Below are 13016 nucleotides of genomic sequence, written 5' to 3'. Positions count from 1 at the left end.
GCGTGCCATTTAGATTGCGACTGTTACCAATATTAGGGTCTGTTCACGCTTGTACCCGTCATTGCCACCTCTCTGAAAAGCAATCTGCCATGGAACTGTTTTCAGAGGCATTTGAGAAGCAATTCAGAGGTGATATGTTTTCTCCTCATTGCCTGTTTTAATGCTTAAAAGCCCACAGCACCAGAACTGCATGCATTACACACAGTTGCAGGGCAGTTGCGGTGTGACTGCATAGGTTTGCTTGGCAGCAGCACTATAATGCTGTTGCACTGCAACCACAGAAGTGTATACTAACATGACCTGTGGCCATATTACCTTGCAGCTGGGTGGTAATGGGCAGTAAAACTGTAGCCTAAGCCCCTATTTTTACCACCCTTGTAAACAAAGCTTTAGTGTGGTTATGACAGATTTACTTGAAAGTGGCCCTGTTTTGCAGGTAGATAAGAATACTAGTCCGTAATATGTGTTGGCTCATTAGCTCAGATATTTACCTACTGAAATTAATATGTGTGATACCTATTGCAGGTGAGGCATATCATTATGACCATGGGCTTACACTTTTACACAAGGCTGATGCACTGGGGAACACAGCAGCCATCAGAACATACACAGCTTTAGGCCTGGGCCCCCCGAGCCTGACCTTCTTTCATTAGCGTCCACCCTAAAGTTCCCCCCCCCACATCAGGATCCCAAGAGCCCCCTCTCCTTTAATCAGGGCCCTCAGATCCCCTCCCCCCACCCTCTTACATCAGAGTCCCCAGAGTTCACCCTTACAACAGAGACCCAGCTTTTATTAGGACCCCCAAAGTCTTCCCTTACATTAGAATCCCAAAGTCTTCCCTTACATCAAGGTCCCCATAGCCCCCCTTACATCAGAGTCCCCCTGGCCGTGGCTGCGTCATAGGCAGCAGTGCGCCCAAGGTGGCTGCCTAATTCATCTAGTGGTAGCATAAGCCCTGAATCCAACACACGTTAACAGGCTGCCTTATCCCAACACACGTTAATGGGTTACCTTAACCCAACTCACAATAACGGGCTGCCCTAACCCAACACACATTAATGGGCTGCCCTAACCCAACACACATTAATGGGCTGCCTTAATCCAACACACATTAACGGGCTGCCTTAACCCAAAACACATTAATGGGCTCCCTTACCCAACACACATTAACGGGCTGCCTTGACCAAACACACATTAACGAGCTGCCTTAACCCAACACACATTAACGGGCTGCCTTAACCCAACACACATTAACGGGCTGCCCTAACCCAACACATATTTACAGGCTCCCTTACCCAACACACATTACGGGCTCCCTTACCCAACATACATTAACGGGCTGCCTTGACCAAACACACATTAACGGGCTGCCTTACCCAACACACATTAACGGGCTGCCTTACCCAACACACATTAACGGGCTGCCCTATCCCAACACACATTAACGGGCTGCCCTATCCCAACACACATTAACGGGCTGCCCTATCCCAACACACATTAACGGGCTGCCCTAACCCAACACACATTAACCGGCTGCCCTAACCCAACACACATTAACAGGCTGCCCTAACCCAACACACATTAACGGGCTGCCCTAACCCAACACACATTAACGGGCTGCCCTAACCCAACACACATTAACGGGCTTCCTTACCCAACACACATTAATGAGCTCCCGTACCTAATACACATTAACCTGCTGCCTTACTTAACACACATTAACAGGCTGCCTTACTCAACACACATTAACGGGCTGCCTTACCCAACACGCATTAATGGGCTGCCTTACACAGCACTTATTAACAGATTGCTAAAGAATTTCACTCTTTTTATGAATCCCTCTATCACCTGCCCTCCAATGGGGGGGACCGGATGGAACGGATAAGGTCTTATGTCCTGAGTTCGGGCTTCCCTAGACTCTCTACTGAGGTACTGGAGGAGTTGGAGGCGCCTATCACCGTGGAGGAGGTGAGTAGGGTGGTTGCTGCCCTCCCCGCGGGCAAAAGCCCGGTTCCGGATGGGTTTACGAACCTTTATTATAATACCCTGCTCCCCTTTCTCGGTACCCAGCTTTGCGCATATCTAAACACGGTCTTGTTGGAGGCTCAACTCCCCCTGGAGGCTCTCCTGGCCCACATCACGGTGCTGCCCAAACCAGGCAAGGATCCCTCGCACTGCATTAGCTACAGGCCCATATCCCTCCTCAACACTGACACTAAAATTATGGCCAAGGTCTTAGCATTGCGCCTCCAGGACCACGTGGCCCCCCTGATCCACCCCGACCAGGCTGGCTTCATGCCCAATAGGGAGGCCCGCGACAACACCATCCATGCTTTAAATGTCCTGCATTGGGCTCAACATGGTCCGGATAGGGCCCCGAGCTTGGTTTTGTCGTTGGATGCTGGAAAGGCCTTCAACAGGGTTGATTGGACGTACCTGTCGGAGGTTCTTCGGGCTCTGGGCCTTGGGGACTGAATGTTGGGGTGGATCCTGGCGCTCTACAGTGGGCCTGGAGCCAGGATCAGGGTGAACGGTTTACTCTCAGATACCTTTCGTATTTATAACGGCACCAGACAGGGGTGCCCTCTCTCCCCTTTGCTCTTCGCCCTGGCCCTGGAACCTTTTTTGCGCATAGTGCGGGACACGCCGGACGTGGCGGGGATCACCATAGGATCTGTGGAACACAAACTTTCGGCTTATGCCGATGACCTGTTGTTTTATATAGGTAACCCCCGCATTTCTCTCCCAGTGCTCATGCGCGAATTGTGCCGCTTTGGTGACCTCTCTAATTTCAAAGTCAATTATGACAAGTCCTAATTGCTGCCTATTCACGTCCCCCTGGACATGGCTGATTCCCTACGACACTCTTTCAGATTCAAGTGGAGGGAGGGTTCTCTCCCCTATTTGGGTGTCCACACATCCCCGGATCAACGAGTCCTCTGTGATAAGAATTATGGGGCTCTGATGGAGCGTATTAAGGTAGACCTGGACTCTTGGGTGTCATACCCCTTGACCTGGTTCGGACATATAAATGTACTAAAGATGACCATTCTGCCTAGACTTATATACCTTCTCAATACTGCCCCCATACAGTTACCTCAGCTGTTCTTTAGACGTCTTTGCAGATCCTTCCTACAGTTCGTCTGGCATGGTAAGCACCCGCGCCTAGCCCACGCTATCCTCAGGCGACGGAGGGATGGGAATGCCGGATGTTTCTGTTTACTATAAAGCTATGGCCCTGGTCCGTATGTTGAACTGGGCTAATGATGCGTCCATCAAACCTTGGGTGCCCTTAGAAAAAACTATGGTGGGCAGGAACCTGGCGGGTGCACCTTGGGTCCCGGAGAGTGGCAGGGGTCTCCCGGATTGGGCATCTCCTCTAACAAAGGCAACCCTTCAGGTATAGGATAGACTCAACGCGGGGGGCGATTTTTCAGCCGGGGTTTCCCCTCTAGCTCCCTTGGGTGGGTTCCCTTGGTTTCAGTCTGGTGAGAATGCTCTGTTTTTCCGATCTTGGGGGGACGACGGGAAGACGTTTTGCGGCAAGTTTGCACCGTCTAATGATGCGTCCATCAAACCTTGGGTGCCCTTAGAAAAAACTATGGTGGGCAGGAACCTGGCGGGTGCACCTTGGGTCCCGGAGAGTGGCAGGGGTCTCCCGGATTGGGCATCTCCTCTAACAAAGGCAACCCTTCAGGTATAGGATAGACTCAACGCGGGGGGCGATTTTTCAGCCGGGGTTTCCCCTCTAGCTCCCTTGGGTGGGTTCCCTTGGTTTCAGTCTGGTGAGAATGCTCTGTTTTTCCGATCTTGGGGGGACGACGGGAAGACGTTTTGCGGCAAGTTTGCACCGTCTGGGCAGCTGCTATCCCTAACCGAGCTCAGAGCTCGATTTGGGAATTTCCCTATGTCCACCTGGCGCCACCGGCAGATGGCTGATTTTGTAACCAGACTTCCTACCCCCCCTCGCCCGATAGATAGACTTTGCCCCCTGGAAGAGTGGTTCGTCCATCCTCCGGACTCCCGACATTTTCTCTCTCATATGCATAAACTAGTCCTTTTTGCTTACATTTTTTTTGCCTTGTTTATTTGGAATTTTTCATTAGTGTTTACAAAACTTTGTTCTTGAACACTGCTTCCGGGTCGCCAACTATTTCCGCTCATGCGTGATAATGTTCTATAGATTTTCTACTGACGACCTTCACACCAACGAATAGAAAATCGTTCATTCGCAAACGATACGACAGAATTTTTCAATTTTTTCAATTTATCTTTTTCATTCATAATATCGATATCGGGTATTGATTGCTGGGCATCAACGAGTAGAAAATCGGCCGATCCTTTGCTTAACAAAAATATTCGTACAATTTTTTATTGTGTATTCCTGCCATAAGACTTGAAGAATGGAAGCAGAGGAGCCTGGGTGACAGCAACCATGTAGATAACTAGGATAATAAGAGTATTGAAATTCTACAACATCTATCTCTGAATATATAGATACTTATCCTTATATACTAATATAAATATCCCAGCGACCAAACAGCCGCAGTTCCTGAATTGATGATTTCAGCGTTTTCTGCATTACACAAATATATCTTTCATCTAAGAAGAATGCCAACTTGCCAAATAAAAAAAGCTATTGTCCAAGTAAGGGCTCTATAGTCAGACCATTCTGATTCATTCATGTGTGATCACTCTTAAAAACTGAATATTATCACAGAAAGTAGCTTGAGACCAACCTGCAACATTGTAGCAAGGCATGAGACATCTTTGTTACATTGTGCTCCTCTATACAATGTAGAGAAGTGTTTGTTTTCTGATATCAGTACCTTGGAGGGTAACGAATAGCACAAAACACATTCACACTTCGGATAGCGAAAACACGTTGCAGCTGTGATTTTGTGTGAGCGATTTTCATGCGATTCTGTGTTGCACATAGGGCAGCTCATTCACTTTAATGAGCAGCCCTGTGCGCGTTTGTCACCCAATAGAAGCTATTGCTTCTTTTTGGGCAACAAGTTTCACGCAGATTTTAAAGGCGTGTTTTGCCCCATTTGCAGCGAGATTTTGTTATGCCCTTGACTACGTCAAACTTATGACGAACCGCGTTGGGTGGGGCCAGATGTGACGTCGCCATGCCCCTCGGCCGATTATTGGAACTCTGAAGCCGATTCACTTTCAGGATTTTTTATCCATGCTCGTTTACATTTTGTATCATGCGAGTGCATCTTATAAATAAATAGTATCTCTTTTAACTGTATTACGCTATGCATCCCTTTTATTTATTTTCATGGCAATTGGACTTTGCAAATCATCTGCAAACCCACTGAATAAATTACTCTGATGATTTCCATCTAATGAGGTTTATCCTCAAATGTGCTTTGAGGCTTATCGATCAATTTGGAAGCCATATCCATCTGGTATGCGGCCAATTTTTGTACCACACTTATTGGTGCTTCCTTTCTATCAAGAGTTGGGAAGATTGGTTCTATATGTATGCTGGGACTTGTGGTTCCTCCCTAAGGATAGTGTTTTTTTCATCACTGGAGTGGACTTTCACTTTATTAGGCATGGACACCTTTTTATGATTAGGACATTTCTTGGATTTTTATGCACGTTTTGAATATTTTTATCTGTGTATTTTTTATATTTTTATCACTGTGGTTTATGCAAGAATTTGTATTCACAGCATGTTTTACCACTTTACTGCTAGCGCTGCACGTGTTGTGGTATTGTTTGTTGGGTTTTGTCTAATGACCCGTGCAAGCTGCTGATTTATTTATATATATTCACTTCTTTACTAATTTATTTTTGATGTTTATAACTTTTATTTAGCGCAGATTTTTTCTTGTTTTTTAATTGTGGCAAAATTGCATTTAAAATGAATGCCACCCAAACACGTGTTTTGCAGCGACTGCCACGCAATTTGGAATCTTAGGTAGAATCGCGGTTATTCAGTCGGCGATTCTAAATCGGATTCACACTTCGTGTAATGAGAACGCATGTTCCCGCACCTGTTTTTTTTTTCCCGTTTGTGTTTGTTTCCACATATTGCTCATAGGACAGTCGGTTCACTTGAATGGGCTACCCAAGAATGGGCTGCATAAGAGCTGAACTATTTTCATCAAGAATCTCAGGTATAGCAGTATTATACATTGTGACAAAGATTCAGCTTGGACCAATGTAACTACACTATATTGTCAAAAGTATTGGGACGCCTGCCTTTACACACACATAAACTTTAATGGCATCCCAGTCTTAGTCCGTAGGGTTCATTATTGAATAGGCCCATCCTTTGCAGCTATAACAGCTTCACTTCTTCTAGGAAGGTTGTCCACAATTGTGAGGTCAGGCACTGATGTTGGATGAGACGGCCTGGTTCGCAGTATCGATTTTAATTCATCCCAAAGGTGTTCTATTGGGTTGAGGTCAGGACGCTGTGCAGGCCAGTCAAGTTCTTCCACCCCAAACTTGCTCATCCATGTCTTTATGGATCTTGCTTTGTGCACTGGTCCAAATCATTTGGTGGGGGGGGGGGGGGGGGGAATTATGGTGTCGGGTTGTTTTTCAGGGGTTGGGCTTGGCCCCTTAGTTTCAGTGAAGGGAACTCCTAAGGCGTCATCATACCAAGACATTTTGGACGATTTCATTCTCCCAACTTTGTGGGAACAGTTTGGGGATGACCCCTTCCTGTTCCAACATGACTGCACACCAGTGCACAAACAACGTCCATAAAGACATGGATGAGTGAGTTTAGGGTGGAGGAACTTAACTGGCCTGCACAGAATCCTGACCTCAACCCAATAGAACACCTTTGGGATAAATTAGAGCGGAGTCTGCGAGCCAGGCCTTCTCTCCAACATCAGTGCCTGACCTCACAAATGCGCTTCTGGAAGAATGGTTAAACATTCCCATAGACACACTCCTAAACCTTGTGGACAGCCTTCCCAGAAGAGTAGAAGCTGTTATAGCTGCAAAGGGTGGGCCAACTCAATATTGAACCCTACGGACTAAGACTGGGATGCCTGTACCCAAATAAAATTAACGTCCTTTTATTCCCACAAATAGAGCTTTCTTTTGGTGGTATTTGATCACCCATGCGATTTTTTTGCACTATAAGTTTGAAAAAAAAACAATATTTTTCACATTCTGCTATATGACATTCTCAAAAAAAAAAAAAAAAAAAAACATTTTTATATCAAAATTTTTTAACATTGTAGGCCAATTTGTTTTCTGCTACATATTTTTGGTAAAAAAATTGCAATAAGCGTATTTTGTTTGGTTTTCGCAAAAGTTATCGCGTTTACTAACTATGGGAAAGATTTATGTCCTTTTAATTGTTTGTTTTTTTACTAGTAATGGGGGTGATCTGCGATTTTTAGCGGGACTGCGACATTGCAGCGGACAGATCGGACCCCTAACTGACATTTTTTACACTTTTGGGGGTACCAGTGATATTACTACAGTAATCAGTGCTACAAATATGCACTGTTACTGTAATAATGATACTGGCAGGGAAGGGGTTAACAGTATAGGTGATCAAGGGTTTAAATGTGACCCTAGGGGAGTGATTCTAACTGTATGGGGGTTGGGCTTCTGAGATGACCATAGAGACATGTGTTCCTATATAGCAGGATCACATGAGCTCTGTGATTATCCCAGGGAGAAGAATGGTCGGCTGTGTTTACAACCCAACCGTCCTTCTCTCTCAGCGGGGAACGATCGAGAGTGTCAGGCGGCAATCGGAGACGTCTGCCCACTGCAATCGGCTTCCCCGCTGACGATCAGGGGCGGAGCTCACCCCCTAGCTCCTCCCAGGCAAATCACGTATCCATAAGTGGTTTTGCCTGGGAGAGACACTCTGCCGACGTATATATACAGTATGCGGTCGGCAAGTGGTTAATAAATTCTGCCTTTAATTACCATATGCTGCCCAAGCCAATAAATGAGGCTTCGCTCACACCTGAGCAATCTGAAGCATGACACTCAACACTAAAATTTTCATTAAATTTGCTTGTTCACACGGGGCATAGTGTCCCTTGAAGTTCATCGCTCAAAAAAGTACATGAGATTCTGAGGCCGTTGTGCATTTTGGTCCTAGTAGACCTTAATGGGTGTGCATGAAAAACACAAAAATATACAAAAATATGTTTAACATGCGTTTTTTGTTTTACTAGCTCTCCATTGGCCAAAAAAGTCTGAAATCCACACAAATTTAAAAAAAAAAAAAAACACACAAAAACACAAAGGGCCACCCAACTATGAATTTGTCCTTTGGTTCTGATTACCGTCTTTTTTTTTTTTTTTTTTTTGTTAGTATAACTAAAGGCAAAACTTTTTTTTTGAATTTTGGATAGAGTGGAGAGGGATGAGAACCCCTGTCAGTTTTTATTGCTGTCTGTTAAAGAGATTCACCTTCTCTTTTTGTACTGTTATCATTGAAAGTAAAAGAAAATCCCAAATTTTGAATTGTCCCCAGAAAAGTAATAGAGGGAAAATGTTCCAATGGGGACACTAGTTATGGTAAACTGGGGGTCCCCAAGAAGATCCTTTCATTTGCAGGGACTTCCTCTCACTTCCTGTTTGGCTATGGAACAGGAAGTGAAGGGAAATCTCCACAATGGGACACAGGTGGCAAACAAAAATTAGGCAGGGGTTATTACCCTCCCTTACTCTATCCAAAATGAAAAAAAAAATGCCTATAGTTATGATTATAATCAATATAATATAATCATTATTATTGAGGCTTGCACCACTTTTTTGTGTACCCGGTAAGAAGAGGAGAGTTCCCCATTCAGTTTCCTGTAGTTTTATTATTGGGTAACTTCTAATGAGTATTTGCAGTATAATTTTTTTTTTTCAGTGCAAACATCAAAGCCATCTTTCTGCTATTTTAACTTTTTCATAGTTAAAATACGAAGCCTGCTGGCCACAAGACTACTAGCCAGAGAAGGGATGGGAACACAACCAACTAGCTTTTTCATGATAGGAACAGTCTATATGGGCTACACAAATGTTTATAAAATATTTATTGGACGAATGTCGGAAGCATTCGTGCAAGATGAATAAAAATTACCTGTAATTTTTTCTAATTAATTCCTTTATTAGCTCCATCTAGTGGCCAGAATGCTTCATATTTCTCATTGAGGGCTCGTTTACACCATACGTGCATGAAAACCGACATCAGTTTCACATCAGTTTTCATGCACGTCAGTTATGTGCCCTATTCACACCAATGTTGATGTCATGTCAGTTTTATTTCCCGTGCAGAAAAAAATCCGCACGTGATGCCAGGGTTGTGGTGTGAACAGGGCACATAGAGAACAATTGTTTTTTTTGTGCCCTTGCAGAATGCATGCAGAAAAACTGACGTTTCTGCACCATGGTGTGAACGAGGCCTGAGGTATTTCCGTAAATGTCAGAATTAATCTATTGGGAAAAATGCAGGCACCATGGTGTGAACGAGGCATGAGGTATTTCCGTAAATGTTAGAACTAATCTTTTGGGAAAAATGCAGGGACATTTCGTTCAGATTGCATGAATGCTGCTGACATTCAAACAATGCATGTTTTATAAATAGACCCCAAAGTGTACCATGGCTCCTTATTGGTTGGTGGACATAGGTGTTCTTTAAGATCATGGTTTATGATGACAAGCAATTTCACATCTTCCAGTTGCAGCTCCCTTTGTGGCTCTTGGCATTTGGTCACATGGCATCTCAGAGCTGCAAAGAAAGATGGCGCTGGAAGATTTCATTCTGCCAGACGCTGTGCTTACAGATCTGAATGGGATGGCTCTATAATGCCTAGCATGTCATTGACCGTGGGTCTTGCTCTGATCATTATCATAATGGTAAAATATCTCTAGAACATTATTAGTATTGGCCTATGGGGCAAATATAAAATGGCATGCTGGCCACATGAGTTCTAACCAGGGGAGGGCTGAGAACCTTTGGCCAAGGGTGGCAAAATCAATCAACTAGCTCTTTCATGGTAGGGACAGTCGATACCCAACCCAACCAACCCAAAATTATAAGAGCTGGCTTATAGGGCAAATGTCCCCTTGGCCACCAGTGGAGTCCTCCCCTGTTACTTGCTGTTGCATTAGGAAATCACATTTTGAAAAAAAGTGTTAATGTTTTAAAATAGCTGCTTCTTCTTCCTAGGCTACAAATGAAGGCTCTTACCTCGTGATTGTGGTACAGCTCGTATCTCATTCACATCAGGCTCGCTGTTGGGTCGGTGGACTTCCACCATAACAAAATGTTGCGTAGTATGAGCCTCTGACTGATCAGGATGCAAAGAACAAGCAGAATGTGGGGGGCTTTCCATCATAGGCTTTAACCTGGTAGGTGACTGGACCCTTGGGAAGGGGGGTAGAGGTACCTGCGTGACCAGAGCCAGCTGGGCTGCAGGACGTGCTAAAGTTTGTGTTTTGGGTGAAATGGTGGCATATACTGCCTGGTTTGGGTTTTGGGTATAAGGAGAGGTTGGGGGTGTTGTGAGAGGAGGAAGTGGAGGGCTTGGGGTTGGGGGTGATGTCAGAGGGGGCAGTGGTGGACTGGGATGGGCAGGGGCAGTGAAGAAGAGCCCGGACTGTGATGAACCAGAAGAAGGACGCGGTGCTCGCTCTCCATTTTGCCTTCTGAGCACGGCAGATGCTTCTTCTGCAAGAGCAGGGGGGGGAGCTGGCCGAAATGATGGGGGCTCCTCTAAGAGTGAGTTGACATCATCCTAAGGAATGAAAAAAAAATGATGTGCTATGTGCCATAAAATATCACAACATTCAATCACACTCCAATAGCAGGATAGTTAAAGTAAATGTGAACCCTAACTGAATGACTATGTATCATTGCCAACAGCCATTATTTAAACTAAAATACATATATCCTTTTTATTTATTTTTTACATTAAGGCTTCATACACACTAGAAAGCTAAAAGCTGCTCTAGCAACGCTGGACAAAAAACGCTAATGTTTTAGTGTTTTCTTGCCAGCATTTAGCAGTGTTTAGCCTAGTGTGTAAGCTACATTTAGTAGCTTCAGCGTTAAGGAGCGAGGCCGCTGGCTTCCTTAAATCCAGTGAATAGCTGGTTGTTATGAAGCAGGCCTGGGAAGCTGGCCACCACATCCTTAACAATGAATGAGTCATCCGCTGTCAGCAGGCTTCCCCGCTGAAAGCTAAATGCAAAAAAAACAAAACATTGCTGGCAATAGAAAAAAAAAAAAAACGGTGCGTTGATCCCCCCCCCCCCCCAATCCATACCAGGCCCTTCGGGTCTAGTATGGATTTTAAGGGGAAGCTCACACCAAAAAAAAAAATTACGGGGTGACCCTTTTCCGAGCATGCGGCCTGCATGCCCTCAACATGTGGGGGGGGGGGTGCTTTGGGGCAGGGGTGGCTTTGCCCCCTCTAAAGCACCTTGTTCCCACGTTGATGGGATGTGTGGGCGGGTGGCTCATCGTAATTTGGGACCCCCAGATCTAGGTCTGGAAGACCAGCAGGTGTATTTGTTACAGCAAAATTTTGAGCCAAAACCTTGTTAGTTTTTGATTGAGTAATCCATCTCCTGTCGGTTGGACAATTTTCCCTTCAATACCTTTGATAGTTACAGTGCAATTTTAAAATGAATTACCCATCACACTGTGTGAACGGCTAGAGAGGGAGAATCTTCCTACATGGGACACAGACAGTAAAAAAAAAACCTCATACCAGGGAAAGGAAGAATATAACCTAAGATACCATTGCTGATGCATATTATATGCTTAAAAAATATTAATCTAATATAATAAAGTGCAAGTGTCTCTGCGTCCAGTCCCTGTGTCCGTGGGATTGCGCTACTGCGCATGTGCCCCACGGACAGCCGTTGGGACTTGGAGCGCAGAGACTTCGGGCGGCTGTGCGGTGGGCGGCTTTGGCCAGCAACCTGGTAACCAACCGCTGTTGGCGCCAATAGCTACGTCAGGGGTTCTGCATAGAGGGCAGTACGGAGGGGACAATGCGCAGCTCTATGGGGGGTACCAGCTCTATGGGGGGTACACTGGGATGCGGCTAGAGCGCCCCGAGTACCGCTGCCCGTGTACACCCTGCCAGTCAGAGCGTCTGTCCTGTATCTAAACACATCTCTACCCGCCCGCGGACACACAATAAATGTACGGTTATTGCTGTCACCACAATGTCCTGTCGGATAATGCATCCAAGTGACGTCACTCCGTCCGATCAGCTGTTCTGGCGGTGACGACACTGACATGCGCAGTTTGTCGGATGCATTATCTGACAGTAGATAGAGAGCGGAGGAGGGGAGAGAATCTATTGTCAGATTCTGCCTCGCTCTCTGCACATCTATCGGAACAGATCGGATTACAGTGCAGTGTATTCTTATGTGAAAAATGGCGGGAATATTGTCTGATAGAGAACACAAACACAGCTCTTATCGGGGCACATTAAAGGGGACTCTGACCACACTATTAAAAGGGGACTCTGACCACACTATTAAAGGGGACTCTTTACGCCCACTCATACAGTCTTCACCAATGGGTATTGACTTCCTCTCCACAGGAGTAGCTAGGCATAAGACTTGTTAAAAACAAAAGCATTTAACATAGACACACCCATGGGGGCTGTCCCACTGGTCAATACCCCCCTGCAGTAGCCATCCCAACTCAGTTTGTCTTCTGCCTAGCGTTAGGAGTAGATAGGCTTCCCTGTGCTGGGGCTACAGTCTCAGCCTTCTAATCTTTTCTTATGATTTTTATTTGCAAGAATGTCAGTTTTTTTCTTTGCTTTACTAACTGTTTATTTTGTCAGCTTTAGTTTAGTCGGATCTTCAGACGAAGATGGATTTTGCGGAGCTGGGAATCGGACTGGCCGCCCTGGCTCTCCAGGGCAGAGGGTCAGATGGATCCCCAGCCCGCCATCGAGCGTTCAGCTATGTCTTCACCCTGGCACTAAGAACGACCCATCCCTGTTCGCAGCAGGGATGCAGCCTGTGGGGTGGCTACCTCACTGGACGCATT

General features: G+C 45.5%; 1 protein-coding gene across 4 annotated transcripts in view; it reads right to left on the bottom strand.

Moving 5' to 3' along the window:
• Positions 1–13016, bottom strand: part of WHRN (whirlin) — a 383412-nt gene that overhangs the window by 51958 nt on the left and 318438 nt on the right. For all 4 annotated transcript variants that reach the window (XM_082264620.1, XM_082264619.1, XM_082264622.1 and 1 more), the window contains one exon: positions 10188–10734. In XM_082264620.1, coding sequence (XP_082120746.1) covers positions 10188–10734 — 547 coding nt within the window. The remainder of the gene's footprint in view (positions 1–10187; positions 10735–13016) is intronic.

This window comes from Pelophylax lessonae (assembly GCF_965119305.1).
Source record: "Pelophylax lessonae genome assembly, chromosome: 7".
In the NCBI taxonomy this organism is placed as follows: domain Eukaryota; kingdom Metazoa; phylum Chordata; class Amphibia; order Anura; family Ranidae; genus Pelophylax; species Pelophylax lessonae.
Note: the sequence above shows the minus strand (reverse complement) of the source record. Positions and strands in the feature narration are given on the sequence as shown.